General features: G+C 43.0%; 1 protein-coding gene across 1 annotated transcript in view; it reads right to left on the reverse strand.

The window, feature by feature from the left end:
- The window catches only part of SCN4A (sodium voltage-gated channel alpha subunit 4), a 191,949-nt gene that overhangs the window by 50,029 nt on the left and 125,857 nt on the right, over window positions 1-16,063 (reverse strand). The window contains exons 9-11 of the mRNA XM_075350297.1: window positions 12,502-12,643; window positions 11,463-11,675; window positions 1,724-1,876 (exon numbers count right to left, since the gene is read on the reverse strand). Of these exons, the coding sequence (XP_075206412.1) occupies window positions 1,724-1,876; window positions 11,463-11,675; window positions 12,502-12,643 (508 nt within the window). The remainder of the gene's footprint in view (window positions 1-1,723; window positions 1,877-11,462; window positions 11,676-12,501; window positions 12,644-16,063) is intronic.

A 16,063-nucleotide genomic window follows, 5' to 3' on the forward strand; every position in this document is an offset into this window, starting at 1 on the left:
TAATAGAAGTCATTTACTTCCTAAGACATCAGCCCTTATGAATGTGTATAAAATAAAAAAAAAAAGGTTTAAGTCCAGTTTGCGACAGTACCAAAGAGAAAGACAAAAGGTAAGACATAAGCATTGTAGTATCTAAATCCAGTTGCCTCAATTACACCATGAGACACAGAGGAATACCTTTTGGGGAGTGTTCTCACAACCAAAAATACTTTGGCCCCGATTCATCAAGATTTTCACTCCTGTCTTGATAAGGGGACTTGTAGTAATTTGCTCCTGATTCATTAAGAGGCGCAAGCCTCTTAATAAATCAGGAGTGTCTGACAAGTGGCATGCAACCTAGCAGTAAGTCAATGGAGGGTTAAAAAAAAATGAATAATAAGACTTACGGAATAAATACAACAAAGGCAATGACATTAAACAATGCAGAAGATAGAATACACTTAGAAACTGCAGTAAGGGCAGCAATGATCTGATAGTAGGCCTGGGCATCATGCCCTACCTGGCCACAGATCCACCCACTTTGGTAGAACTGAGAGAAACTGGAGTGAAAACATCATACACACTTGCCGGTCCCGCGCAGGCGCACTACAATACTTTGATCTGCCCTGTTCAGGGCAGATCAAAGTGTGCCTGCGCAGGTCCTCAATGCTGGTGAGTGTGGACGACGTAGACGCATCATATACTCCGGCTTCAGAAGAAGGACGACAAAGATGACCGAAAGAGGATGTGCCGGCACCGGAGAACGGAGACACCCATATGACCCAACTCCACCGCAGCGACCGTTTAGGTGAGTATTATAAAGTGATTTTTACGTTCTACAGCCTGGGCTCGTATATACAGCATGTTAGAATGCTGTATAAAAGAGCCCACTGGTGGTGGCTGCAGCTTATAGGCCCCAAATCTGGTGACATGTTCCCTTTAAGCATTCTATTGGCTGAAGCAGCTGGTACGTTTTCCCAGGAGATGCTGCTTCAGGAAAACACCAGCAGTTGTTTTCTTGTGGCGACTTCACTGGTGGTTTTGCCTTTGTTCGTGAGCCTCTTATTCTGTACTGTTAAGTATAGGGAGTGGACGGCTTTTGAGCAGAAGCCACCTGAAGAATGGGCATGTCACTTATTTTCATACTGCAGGGTTTCCAAATCCTGAAGTGACAATGGACAGAACATATGCAGAACAATGTCATTTTGACCTTGCTGTACATTGTTACTTATATGGGGAGAAATTGCAACGCTTTTTCAGGCGGAATCCGTCTGTAAATTTTAATGTGTGCACATATCCTTAATGCAAAAACTGGGATTTTGCACTTATAAATGCAACTGCGTTTTTCTATACTCCCCAAAGAGGTTTACAAGGAAAAAAATGCACCAAAACTGTATAGTTCAATAGGTAAGGGATAGCATATCCACACGACAGCTAAAATCCAGGATCTTTATTGAAATCAGATAATAAAAATAAATGCATTCCATAGTGGGGCTAATGGTAATGTACTGCTTGGCACAAAGGAAAATCAGTTGCAAAATCAGCCGCCACCTACATGAGCCATATAGTACTCGTCTATTATGGAACTAGGACCAGTTGTGTAACCACTTTCTCTGTACACCTATACAATGACTTTACTCATGCTGACCACAACATGTATTTATTATAGCTAGAAAGTATGAACAAGATGTTTGAAATAAAAAAAAAAACGTAAATAACAATAGTGAAACTTAATGGGACTCACATCATCTTCTACAGCATCAACAGTGTCTATCACCACTCGAGGTATCACTCGTCCATTGCAGTCCTTCTTTTCTTTGTCTTCCTCATCTAAATCTAGCTCTCTTGATTTCTTTATGTCTTCATTGACAAGTCCCACAGAGGCCATGCTGGCTTTCTAAAATGAGAAATGTAACAGTGGCACTAAATATGAAATCATCCAAGGCTACAAAAACTGTAGATCGGAACGATAAACTATGCTACAGTTGTGTCTCGATCAACCAATCATTAGTATAAAACTGGATCACAGAAAACCTGGGGATTGGGCAGTTAAGAGGAAAAATTAAAAACAATAAAGACAGATGTTATTAATTTTTGTTTAATATTGGTTTCCTATATCAGATCGGTGGAGGGCAAAATCCTGATCAGCTGAGGGTCCTGGAGTGTAAATAAAGCAACACTACTCCATACATTATGTAGTGCTTTGTATGCAAGAGAGCAACTACACAATGTAGAGAGAGCTTCAATTTCTGGTCTTACAATTTGCTTTGTTACCTGAAACCAGTGCAAATCAAGTTGGACCCGAACTATTGTGACTTATCCTAGTCACAGTAAACCCTCTAAGGCTGGGTTCAAATGACAAATTTGACAGTGACAAAGGTTGACCATCCAAAGATTGCTCTCTGCCAGTGTTCCCTAACTCCAGTCCTCAACAGCACATATTTTCAGGATTTCCTTAGTATTGCACAGGTGATAATTTAATCCCCTGCACAGATTATGATTCTAACACCTGTGCAATGCTAAATCCTGAAAATAGGTGCTGTTGGTGGCTCTTGAGGACTGGAGTTGGGGAACACTGCTCTATGCCATAGCTAAAATGCAGTATGATGTACAGTAAGTGAATGGGGTCGGACTGCAACTGCTACAAGCAAATCACAAAAAATCAAACTGGTTCTGACTTTTTTGTGACTTGCTTGTCACAGTTGTCTTATCTTCTCCCGAGTTGTACCAATCCTCAGGAATGCTCTACCCCAAGAACCCAGGACGAACCACAACTCACACAGGTTCAGACGCTCTCTAAAAACACATCTTTATAGGGTGGCCTATCACATTCCCTAATCAAAGTCAATTCATATAGAGCCCCTCCACTACTTCTCAGAACATAACTCTTGGTCAGACTCCAGTGCACCGAAAAGCATCACAAGGATTGGCTTGTGATTGGCTCCTGCAGCCTTTATCTAGTACCTATTTCTTCCAGATGGCTGGACTGTTGTTGTAAATAAGCACTTGTGACCCTCACCTCACCCCATTGTAGATTGTAAGCTCTTACGAGCAGGGTTGTCATTATTTTTGCTTTAATTATTGTATTTTCGTTAACCGTTACTTATGACTGTTTGTATATGAACCTCTGAATTGTAAAACTCTGTGAAATATGTTGGCGCTATAGAAATAAAGATTCTTCTTATTATTATCTTGTGGGTCACATGATCATGCTCACTTGCATTGTACTGCACTATAGCAGCGGCATAAAATAATCGTCGTCCGTGCCCCTTGTTCTAGCTGCAATTGTACTTTTGATCTTGATGGTTGTGTGTCTAAAAGCAGGGGATTTTATGGTTTCTGTTAAAAAAGAACAGGAGTACTCTAACCCCTTAAGGAATTTTGCCAGAATATAATTGTAGATCAGATAAAATAAAATTATGGAGATAATTTGTTGCTGTGGAGTGCCACTATTAACCCCATATTTATCCTAAACAATACAATAAAACAATACATGAAAATTATATAACAATAATATTATATAATGATAATGGCTTGATTATAGCTGCAATGATGCAGAGAACACATTTGAAGTCGGACAGAGACTAAAGGGTGCTTTACATGCTGTGACATGCGATTGCTAGCGATGTCGAGCGCGATAGCACCCGCCCCCGTGCGACATTTGGTGATCGCTGCCGTAGCGAACATTATCGCTACGGCAGCGTCACACGCACATACCTTGTCAGCGGCATCGCTGTGACCGCCGAACAATCCCTCCTTCAAGGGGGAGGTGCGTTCGGTGTCATAGCGACGTCACTGCGGCGTCACTAAGTGGCCGGCCAATAGAAGCGGAGGGGCGGAGATGAGTGGCCGGAACATGCCGCCCACCTCCTTCCTTCCGCCTTGCCCGTGGACGCAGGTAAGAGATGTGCGTCGTTCCTGTGGTGTCACACATAGCGATGTGTGATGCCGCAGGAACGACGAACAACATCATACCTGTGGCAGCAGCGATATTAAGGAAAGGAGTGACGTGTCAACAATCACCGTTTTTGAATGATTTTGCGAACGTTGATCGTTGCTCCTTGGTGTCACACACTGCGATGTCGCTATCGGCGCCGGAGTGAGTCACTAATGACGTGACCCCGACGATATATCGGTAGCGATGTCACAGCGTGTAAAGCACCCTTTAGTGTCTTAATTGACTAGTCCGAGACTAGTCCCTGGCAGCTTATTGAAGCTCTTATTTCATTGATTGACAGGTCTCTGCATATGCACACACATATAGACAAATGTGTCACTTAAGGCTAAGTTCCCATTTCCGTTGTTTTGCATCAGTCACATGCGTTGCTTGATGCATGTGACTGATGCGCTCTACAACGGATGACAAAGAACAGAATTTTCTTTGTCGGACTCCATTGTGTGCGGGGGCAGAGCGCGAGGGGGGCGGAGTTCGGGGTGGGTGGAGCCGAGCGAGGCCGTGGCACTGAGGACGTCAGTGCCGCGGGGACTGCAGGGCTGGGGACAGGTGAGTGTGTGTGTGTGTGTGTGTGAGTGTGTGAGTACATGCTGAGTGCAGGAGGGGCGGAGCCGAGCGGGGAAGTGTCGGGCTCCGTGCACAGCCAGGGTAAATATCGGGTAAAAGCAAAGCACTTTTTGCTTGGTTACCCGATATTTATCTTGGTTACCAGCATACACCTCTTAGCGCTGGCTCCCTGCACACGTAACCACTGTAAATATTGGGTAACTAAACAAAGCGCATTGCTTGGTTACCCGATGTGTATCCTGGTTAAAGGGGCAGGGAGCCAGAGAGAGCATGCGCAGCAAAATCCTACGGATTGCGCTACTTAAAAAAAACATTACAGGCTGCGTTGCTCCCACCCGGCGGTCAGTTAAAAAACGACTGACCGCGATGCAGCGGATGCAACGCAGCATCATCAGTCGCAATCCGTCACTAATAGAAGTCTATGGGGAAAAACAGGATTCCTGCAAAATATTTTGCAGAATACCGTAATTCCTCAAGGCGACGGATTGTGACTGATGCAAAACAACGGAAATGTGAACTTAGCCTTAGGGGAGTGGGTGGGGGAGAAGCCACCAGGAATTTGCCTCAAACTAGTCAACTGAGGCACATAGTCTAGAGCCGGTTTTTCTAAGTATGTTTTCTCTGAAACTCACTTTTGACTAAAGGGTACTTCACACGCTGCCATATCGGTACCGATATCGCTAGCGAGTGTACCCGCCCCCGTCGCTAACACCTGTCACATGGACTTACTATCCCTGCGACGTCGCACTGGCCGGCGATCCGCCTCCTTTCTAAGGAGGCGGTTCGTGCGGCGTCACAGCGACGTCACACGGCAGCCGTCCAATAGCAGAGGAGGGGCGGAGATGTGCAGCCAGAACATGCTGCCCACCTCCTTCATTCCTCATTGCCGGCGGCCGCAGGTAAGGAGATGTTCGTCGTTCCTGCGGTGTCACACACAGCGATGTGTGCTGCCGCAGGAACGACGAACAACATTGTTCCTGCAGCAGCAATGATATTTGGGAAAGGAGCGCTGTGTCAACGAGCAACGATTTTTCACGTTTTTGCACTCGTTGATCGTCGCTCTTTGGTGTCACACGCTGCGATGTCGCTAACGGCGCCGGATGTGCGTCACTAACCCCGACGATATATCGTTAGCGATGTCGCAGCGTGTAAAGCATCCTTAAGGCATATGCTGTTGCAATAGTGCAGCCCAGAACTCTGATTCCAGCTGCCCATAGTTCAGGCCGCATGACTTAGATAACAGTTCCATTTAAAGTTAGATGAAGATAGTTTATCAGGAAGCAGACAGGAAAGACATGTCTTTCATCCTACACCATTTACATTTCATTTAGATATTACACTAGACTTTTTCCATGCATGAGACATTATAAACAGTATATATGTCGCACCCTGGGATATGGGGTACTTGGTTCCGGGCAGTGTATGTCTTGGGAATATCACGATGGTGGCCGTTACCCAGTTCCGTGCCCTGGGCCCTTTTTGTAATGGGTATATTTACAGGGTATTTGTGAATAAAGTTATTTGTGACGCCACTTACGGTGTTGCGGTTATATGTAGGGAGCCGCCGCTGCAAAATGTCTCTACTGGGGCCGATGGTTTTGCAACTATTATGGTAGTCCCTCCGCAAGTAGGGTATTGCCCCAGTGGGTGTATGGTGCGGTGGACGTCAGAAGAAGAAGTCCAGACAGGTATTCAGCACAACTGGTTTACTCACTGCTAAGATATTAACCTGTCTCTGGTAAGTAAGTCCCCATGGTATAGAACACTGGGGGTCCCCGGTTTGTGATTTGTCCACTTTTGTCTGCCTGACGGTAGCATGAACCCTGTGGGGTTGGAGTCTCTGGTCCTGTCACCAGCTCTCTCTTTGCTACTGAGTCTTCGGATTCTTTAGGGTCAGCAAGGTCCTTGATGGTCCCATTTGCAGTGCAGGTGTTAACAGGTCGGCGTGAACCTCTTTCCTATCCTAGGGTCCTGTACCCTGTCGGTACGTAGTTCCGGGAGTACTCCACCGGCAACCACTTCTCCTGGGTACCAGGTCACCGTCAACCCGAGTCAGGACGTTGCTGAGTCACTCCTTTCCACCTCCACTGTCAACCCTTAACTGACTGTGTCTGCTCTCTTTCACTGCAGACTTCCTTCTCCTACTGTCTTCCTCTGATTCCGACTACTCTCCACAGTCTGCCCCTCCCACCTGGTCAACTAGTGGACTGGAGTGGCTCCAACTCTAGGCGGCCATCCATTGATCCCACCCTAGCTAGGTACCATTGTATGGGGGATTGTTGGGGAAAACTGGGATTACCTGGGTTTTTGGTGTTACTGGCACTGGGGTTCTGGGTCTCTAAGGGGGTAGGCCCTGCATCCTGGTTGGGATGCAGAACCATGTAGAACCCTGAGGTGTTCAGGGGCGCTACATATATATACAGTTGTGCTCAAAAGTTTACATATCCCGGTAGATCTTTTGCTTTCTTGGCCTTTTTTCAGAGAACATGAATGATAGCACAAACTTTTTTTCCACTCATGGTTAGTGGTTGGGTGAAGCCATTTATTGTCATACCGTGTTTTCCCTCTTTAAATCATAATGACAACCAAAATCATCCAAATGACATTTATCAAAAGTTCACATACCCTGGTGATTTTGGCCTGATAACATGCACAGAAGTTGACACAAATGGTTTGAATGGCTAATAAAGGTAACATCCTCACCTGTGACATGTTTGCTTGTAGTCAGTGTGTGTGCATAAAAGCTGAGTGAGTTTCTGGGATTCAGACAGAGTCTTGCATCTTTCATCCAGCCACTGACGTTTCTGGATTATAAGTCATGGAGAAAACAAAAGAACTGTCAACGGATCTATGGGAAAAGATAGTTGAACTGTACAAAACAGGAACGGGATACAAAAAGATATTCAAGGAATTGATAATGCCAGTCATCAATGTTCAACCTGTTATTAACAAATGAAAAATCAGGGGCTCTGTAAAAAACAAACCATGATCAGGTAGACCAGCAAAAATGTCGGCCACAACTGTCAGGAAAATTGTTCAGGATGCAAACAAAAACCCACAAATAACATCAGTTAAAATACAGGACTCACTGAAAACTAGCAGTGTGGCTGTTTCAAGATGCACAATAAGGATGCACTTGAAGAAAAATGGCCTGCAGGGTCGAGTCTCCAGAAGAAAGCCATTACTGCGTAAATGCCACAAAGTATCTCGCCTATAATACACCAAACAGCACAGCGACAAGCCTCCAAACTTTTGGAAAAAGGTTATTTGGAGTGATGAGATCAAAATCAAACTTTTTGGTCCCAACCATAAAAGTTACATTTGGAAAGGTGTCAACAAAGCCAAGCCTATGATGAAAGGAACACCATTCCTACTGTAAAGCACGGAGGTGGATCACTGATGATGTGGGGATGTGTGAGCTACAAGGCACAGCAACTTGGTCAAAGTTGAAAGAAAGAAAAATGCAGCAAATAATCAGCAAATACTTGAGGCAATTTTGCACTCATCAGCCTGGAAGCTACACATGGGACGTACTTGGACGTTCCAAAATGACAATGATCTAAAACACAACGATCCAAAACACAAAGTCAAGTCTATCTGTCATTGGCTACAACAGAACAAAGTGAAGGTTCTGGAGTGGCCATCTTTGTCTCTTGACCTCAATATAATTGAGCCACTCTGGGGAGAACGCAAGCGTGCAGTTGATGCAAGAAACCCGAGGAATTTACAGGAACTGGAGGCTTTTTGCCAAGAAGAATGGGCAGCTTTACCATCTGTGAAGATAAAAAGCCACATCCACAACTACCGCAAAAGACTTCAAGCTGTCATTGATGTTAGAGGGGGCAATACACAGTATTAAGAACTGGGGCATGTGAACTTTTGATCAGGGTCATTTGGATGTTTGGTTGGCATCATGATTTAAAAAGAGAAAACACAGTAGTTTGACAATACATGGCGTCACCCAACGACTAACCATGAGTGGGAAAAAAGAATTTTGTGTTATCATTCATATTCTCTGAAAAAATTGCAAGAAAGCAAAAAATCTGCCTGGTATGTAAACTTTTGAGCCCAACTGTATATATATATATATATATATATATATATATATATATATATATACATACATATATATATATATATATATATATATATATATATATATATATATATATATATATATATATATATATATATATATATAAAAAAAATATATAGATATTTTATATGTATACATATATATGTATATTTATATATATACATTGTATATCAGGGTTTGAACATGGGACCATCTTTACTCTCAAAAAGTCCAAATTAACAAAGTACTGCAAATTTCTAGCATTGTATTCTAGTCTAGTCCTACATAATGTTCAATTTACGTGATGGTTGGAAGTAATACTGTTAGGTCATTTTCTTATATACCGGTCAATCAAAGCACTTGAAGAATAGTTTTGTGGGCTTGGTCTATATTTAGAGTGGATTATGCAGGTGAATAGTGATACTATGATCTTGTGAAGCAATACTGATAAGGAGGACGCCTTGGAGCCTAGAGATCATCATAAACAGGCATTTAAGATGAAGAATCCTGCCCACGGAGCTAGCAATCAGAGGCACTGAAGAATACGATCTCCAGGATGCCAAGTGTATTCTTGAAGTCTTGCGGTTTCTGAGTATCATACTCCTTATGATTCTTGTTCACTGCTGCGTTGGCTGTTTTACCAAGTTGTGCAAGCGTAAATACGAGAAGGATCAGCTCATCAGATTACAGTTATATGAAAGGTCACAGGAGCACTGTACATTACTACTGCTAGCAGTAATAACACTTTGTGTCCTGCACAGGCTGCTGTCACTACAGAACATTACACTGACAAAACACTCCAATTTCTAGTGCAGCTGCAGGGTAGAATGGCGCATACACTAACAGTCTATCGAGTGCCTTCTCCTGCATACTGCCCTCTCAAGTTCATAGTGGCTGTCGACATTGGAATGCTAAACTACTTTCAAGGGTGTATGTACCACAGAGGAAGTCCATGTGATTGCTTTGGGATTTATAACTGGGGAGGTGGGTGGGAAAAAGAATGTTGGTGTTCCTTGCAAGATTGAGTTAATTCGCATTTTTATAAGTGGAGAATGGTGGCAGAGAGATGTGGTCTCTACAGGTGAAGCAATGTAACCAAATGCAGGAAGAAGAACTTAATAAAATGGGATGTGTCGCAAGAACCTTGTCTCAGATGGTTAGGATTGTGGTGGTGTCAAGCACTATTTGAAAGATGTCTCATTTTTATCTGTACCATGCCCTCCTCATCCTTTCTATATTTTACATTTATCTAAATTACAGACGAAAAATCTACTTTTCAAACACACTTGAGTGTCATTAAAAAGATTTGTTCTTTCAATTCCCATCTTGCCTCAACCTCCTTTTCCAAGGCATAACATAACCTATGTCACATGCATGCAACTACCACAAGCAGATAGGTCACTGCCTCCCACAAGATCAACACATTGATTTTCTGTTGTGGTTGGTCATTGTTTCCAAGATGGAGTTGACCAGATTCTTTTTCATTTACTACATTTTCAAAGGAAAAACCAAACATGCATTGAATGGACTACCCCAAAAAATCAACCAAATGTCCCAAAACATTAAACTACAGAGCTGTATTGTCACGAGTGTGTTTGCATCCGCAGGTTACATCTTGTATTGGAGTGGATTTACTTTCTTTTGATGCTGAAGAGATTAAAGACTTTTTCCCTGCTGGTTGAGATTACTCTTATGCCGATGTCACACTTCTGAGTGCCTCGTGTGTATCTCGCGCGAGTCTCACGTTGCATCACCCGGCAAGGACTCACACTCTCCTCACAGAAGCGGGTCGGTTGCATGCATCTCTATGCAGCTAAGACGCTCCTGTGAGGAGAGTGTGAGTCTGTGCCAGGTGATGCAACGTGAGACTTGCGCGAGATACACGCAAGGCACTCGCAAGCCTTAATCACAGCTGCAGCATTTTGTCATCATGTTCTTCCGCTATATATACCCACTCCTAGCTTTATTCCATGTCGCTAATAGACATTCTCTATACTGACAACATTGAAGGAGCTCGTCTCTGCATAGCTGTAGTGTCAATTCAGTTGCAACTTCAAAGTTCCTGCTAAAGAAACCATGTAGTGCTTTTTGTTGTGTCGTTCTCCACCCGTTTGTCTTACCTTCCTTGTGTTGTTTTATTGTAACAGTTGGACTAATGTCCCACTGGCTAACACCTTTGTTAGGGTAAGTTCAGGGTCATTCATAGCAAGAGAGGGCAACAATGTTTACCTGCCCAGGCCACAGAATAAATTCACTCACAAGATGCGGCATCCTGTGGCCTGGGCAGGTAAACTTTGTTGCCCTTTCTTGCTTTGAATTTTTCTGAATTTTTCGGTGAAAATTTAATTCCTCTTTTTGTAGTTTAGCTTTTATGATCAGGGTCAGCAAGGGCCTAGGCACATGACGGTGCATGAGGAAAGGACCTGTCCAGGGATGTTAAGGAGATGGGTCACCACTTCACACTCATCTGTGGCTTATCCCTGCACTCCCTCTCTCCAGGGCCTTCTTCTACATTTTCCCCGGTTTTCCCTCTGTGTTGTGCCACATGCCGAGCATTCTCTCAACCCGGAAGGACATTTATTCACAATTCTGCTGCATGTTATTACAAACTGTCAACAAGCAAACTTCTGTAATGCAGTGCTGCACGTTTCTTTTCCCCTAACATATAAGATAACTGTACAGTGTGGACTACGGTATGTAATTACTATTGTATCTCAGATGGCAAATCACGAAAGATGGCTCTTTCAGATACTGAACCAATGAGGAATATTGAACTCTGAAACCAATACAATTGTAATCTAATCTTTTCCAAACTTTGTCAACTCCAAGATGCTGAACTTCTCCTTGATGTTAAGCAGATACAAATTACTTGTATTGCATATTTACCCGTTGTCCCTGCTCCTCTTGATGTTTCTTTAGCTGTTCCAGCATGTCATGGAATTCTTTCTCCTTTTCTAATGCTTCCTGAATGGTGGCTTGATTTTGCTCATCATATGCCATGGCCACCACAGCGAGGATAAGGTTGATGAGATAGAAAGAACCCAGGAAAATCACCAACACAAAGAAAACCATGTAGGTTTTACCTGCAGCTCTTAGGGTCTAGAAACAAAAATAAAAAGTTACTCTTTAGCATCAATTATAATAAAGGAGAGTGTACCTAAACAGGACAAACTACAGCTGTTGCACCACTATAACACTTAAGGGGGCTTTCCACGCTACGATATCGTTAATGTTTTATCGTCGGGGTCACGTTGTTAGTGATGCACATCTGGCATCATTAACGATATCGCAGCGTGTGACACTTACCAGAGACTTTAAGCGACCTCAAAAATGATGAAAATCGTTCACCATGGGGAGATCGTCCCAAATACAAAAATCGGTAATGGTTGAATATCGATGTGGTTCGTTGCTCCTGCGGCAGCACACATCGCTGTGTGTGACACTGCAGGAGCGAGGAACGTCTCCTTACCTGCCGCCGGCCGCGATGCGGAAGGAAGGAGGTGGGCGAGATGTTACGTCCCGCTCATCTCCGCCCCTCCGCCTTGATTGGGCGGCCGCTTAGTGACGTCGCTGTGATGCTGAGCGAACCGCCCCCTTAGAAAGGAGGAGGTTCGCCGGTCACAGCGACGTCGCCGAGCAGGTAAGTACGTGTGACGCTGCCGTAGCGGTAATGTTCGCTACGGCAGCGATCTCCACATACCGGCATAATGATAGGGGCGGGTGCTATCACGCTCGCCATCGCTAGCATCATCTACCAATGTCGCAGTGTGTAAAGGCACCCTTAGCCTGCCCAAACAGCTCCATTTTTGGTGAAAATGTTTATAAAATTATTAAAGTAAAGATGGAATATGACATAGAGAGCTCATTTAGTGTAAAGGTACATTTGGAATAAGGATTGGGATTAGTAGTGTTCAGAGTTTGATACCAGTTGAAACAGGTTCTCCCAGTAGTCCTGAGTCATCAACCTGAAGAGTGCCAAAAAGGCCCAGTTGAAAGAGTCGTAGCTGGTATAGCCATAGTTGGGATTTCTTCCAGTCTTTATACATGTAAAGCTTTCTGGGCATTTGCTGTTGGTAGAAGATACACTCATAATCAAGACCAGAATTCCCAAAAAAGGCAAAAAGATATTAATTACTAAAACACACAGTGTATACATGCTACATATACCATGAGTGAAAGGAATCTAGGGTTCCCCAGGGCTGACCCAAGTGATGCACAGAAACACTTTCTAAACTGGTTCCAGTTAAAGCTTCCATAAGTAAGTGATGAAAAACTACCACTGTAAGGGCACAGTCACACGGCCATATAAGTTGTCTGAGGATCACAAAGCAATCCTTGTACTAGCCATCAGCTCTCCTGACCCGAGCGTGGCAGGTGCATAGAAAAACATGCGGCGATGCTTGGGTCAGGAGAGCCACCAGCCAGTCCGAGCAGTGCGATGCAATCCTAGAACGAGTTATACGCCCTTAAGGGAACCTGTCACCAGATGTGTACAACCCATCTAAATGCAGCATGATGTAAGGGCAGTGATCTGTATTCCAGTGATGTGTCACTTACTGGGCCGTTTGCTGAAGTTGTGATAACATCAGTTTTGTGCGTTGTACATCTTCTAAGTTTTTGATTGCTGAACTCGGTATCAACCGTCCATGCCACTGATTAACAACTTTCTGTTTATATTGTGCATAGCTAGAGCGCTGACAATTAGTGGTGGGCGTGGGTTTATCCAGAGCTCATAAATATGTCGGACAATATGACAATTGGCCGACATTTGTGTATATGTAAAACGCTGGGTAATAGTTAAAAGGATTTTCCTATTTCAGTAATCATTGTGGCTTTATACAATCCATCAAAATTTAATGTAACTTTGTAGCTTGTGAATTACAAATATTTGACATTCACTGTCTATGGCATTTCATGGATCCAGAATTTCATCATTGTAGATTCTCATGTAATGTATGAGGAAAAACTCTCCTTCTGTCTTTGTATTAAATCTAAGGCATACAGAGGTACGGAAATGGTCAAAAGACAACCTAGATTGTCCATGGGTTGAGTCTGGTATTGCAAAAAAGAGAAGTCATTTTCAGGCTGTAGTGCAGGTAAAAACAAGAAACAGGAAAACATCTTTAAAAGCATGAGAAAAACCACACGAGTAAGCCTGCGAGTGGTTTGTTCCAAGTGTGCTTTGTTTGTGACTTGACATTCTGTGACTTTTGATTTGGGGAATTTAAAAAAGGACTGACTTGTATTAATTCAATATTTGCATGTATTTATTTATATTCCTATATTGTGGAATCCCACAGGGGTGGACATATTGGTGCAACCTGAGGCCCAAGAGGTAAAGGCTACCCTTACATAATGATGAGCTGTTGGACTGCAAAGGGGGTCCATGTACTATTTTTCCACATAGGCCCTTTCCTGCCTGTCTGCCAGTGCAATCCCAAATAGTCAAATGGACTTCATTTTTGACAATGCCATCTACTGTACATTGTGTTGCATACAGTATATCACAAAAGTGAGTACACCCCTCACATAATTGTAAATATTTTATTATATCTTTTTATGGGACGACGAAAAGATATGACACTTTCTTATACAAGCTGAGACTGACTACTTTACATTGTATCAAGGTAAATTTGGTGTGATCGCTAAATAACTCAACACAAAAAAAAGCTGGCAACAAAAGTGAGTACACCCCTACGTGATAATGGCCAACTAGTGTCCAAAGTGTCAATATTTTGTGTGGCCACCATTATTTTTAGAAAACAGTAGTAAGGTAGCTCAACTGTCGTTAGGTGCTTAGGAGTAAATGTAGACAATAATAACAGAAAGTAAACTCTGGCACACAAAAGAGTCTTTTGCAAAAAAAGAGATTGATGTCCACTTTATTGACAAAAATTATGTAACAACACACACTTGTGTATACAAAACCTGTGTATACACTTCCCGATGTTTCGGCTTAAAATGCAGCCTTTATCAAGGGTTGTCTGAACGTGTTGTGTCTGTATATACATATACAGTTAGGTCCAGAAATATTTGGACAGTGACACAAGTTTTGTTATTTTAGCTGTTTACAAAAACATGTTCAGAAATACAATTATATATATAATATGGGCTGAAAGTGCACACTCCCAGCTACAATATGAGAGTTTTCACATCCAAATCGGAGAAAGGGTTTAGGAATCATAGCTCTGTAATGCATAGCCTCCTCTTTTTCAAGGGACCAAAAGTAATTGGACAAGGGACTCTAAAGGCTGCAATTAACTCTGAAGGCGTCTCCCTCGTTAACCTGTAATCAATGAAGTAGTTAAAAGGTCTGGGGTTGATTACAGGTGTGTGGTTTTGCATTTGGAAGCTGTTGCTGTGACCAGACAACATGCGGTCTAAGGAACTCTCAATTGAGGTGAAGCAGAACATCCTGAGGCTGAAAAAAAGAAAAAATCCATCAGAGAGATAGCAGACATGCTTGGAGTAGCAAAATCAACAGTCGGGTACATTCTGAGAAAAAAGGAATTGACTGGTGAGCTTGGGAACTCAAAAAGGCCTGGGCGTCCACGGATGACAACAGTGGTGGATGATCGCCGCATACTTTCTTTGGTGAAGAAGAACCCGTTCACAACATCAACTGAAGTCCAGAACACTCTCAGTGAAGTAGGTGTATCTGTCTCTAAGTCAACAGTAAAGAGAAGACTCCATGAAAGTAAATACAAAGGGTTCACATCTAGATGCAAACCATTCATCAATTCCAAAAATAGACAGGCCAGAGTTAAATTTGCTGAAAAACACCTCATGAAGCCAGCTCAGTTCTGGAAAAGTATTCTATGGACAGATGAGACAAAGATCAACCTGTACCAGAATGATGGGAAGAAAAAAGTTTGGAGAAGAAAGGGAACGGCACATGATCCAAGGCACATCACATCCTCTGTAAAACATGGTGGAGGCAACGTGATGGCATGGGCATTCATGGCTTTCAATGGCACTGGGTCACTTGTGTTTATTGATGACATAACAGCAGACAAGAGTAGCCGGATGAATTCTGAAGTGTACCGGGATATACTTTCAGCCCAGATTCAGCCAAATGCCGCAAAGTTGATCGGACGGCGCTTCATAGTACAGATGGACAATGACCCCAAGCATACAGCCAAAGCTACCCAGGAGTTCATGAGTGCAAAAAAGTGGAACATTCTGCAATGGCCAAGTCAATCACCAGATCTTAACCCAATTGAGCATGCATTTCACTTGCTCAAATCCAGACTTAAGACGGAAAGACCCACAAACAAGCAAGACCTGAAGGCTGCGGCTGTAAAGGCCTGGCAAAGCATTAAGAAGGAGGAAACCCAGCGTTTGGTGATGTCCATGGGTTCCAGACTTAAGGAAGTGATTGCCTCCAAAGGATTCGCAACAAAATATTGAAAATAAAAATATTTTGTTTGGGTTTGGTTTATTTGTCCAATTACTTTTGACCTCCTAAAATGTGGAGTGTTTGTAAA

The sequence above is a fragment of the Anomaloglossus baeobatrachus genome, chromosome 5 (genome assembly GCF_048569485.1).
Source record: "Anomaloglossus baeobatrachus isolate aAnoBae1 chromosome 5, aAnoBae1.hap1, whole genome shotgun sequence".
Lineage (NCBI taxonomy): Eukaryota > Metazoa > Chordata > Amphibia > Anura > Aromobatidae > Anomaloglossus > Anomaloglossus baeobatrachus.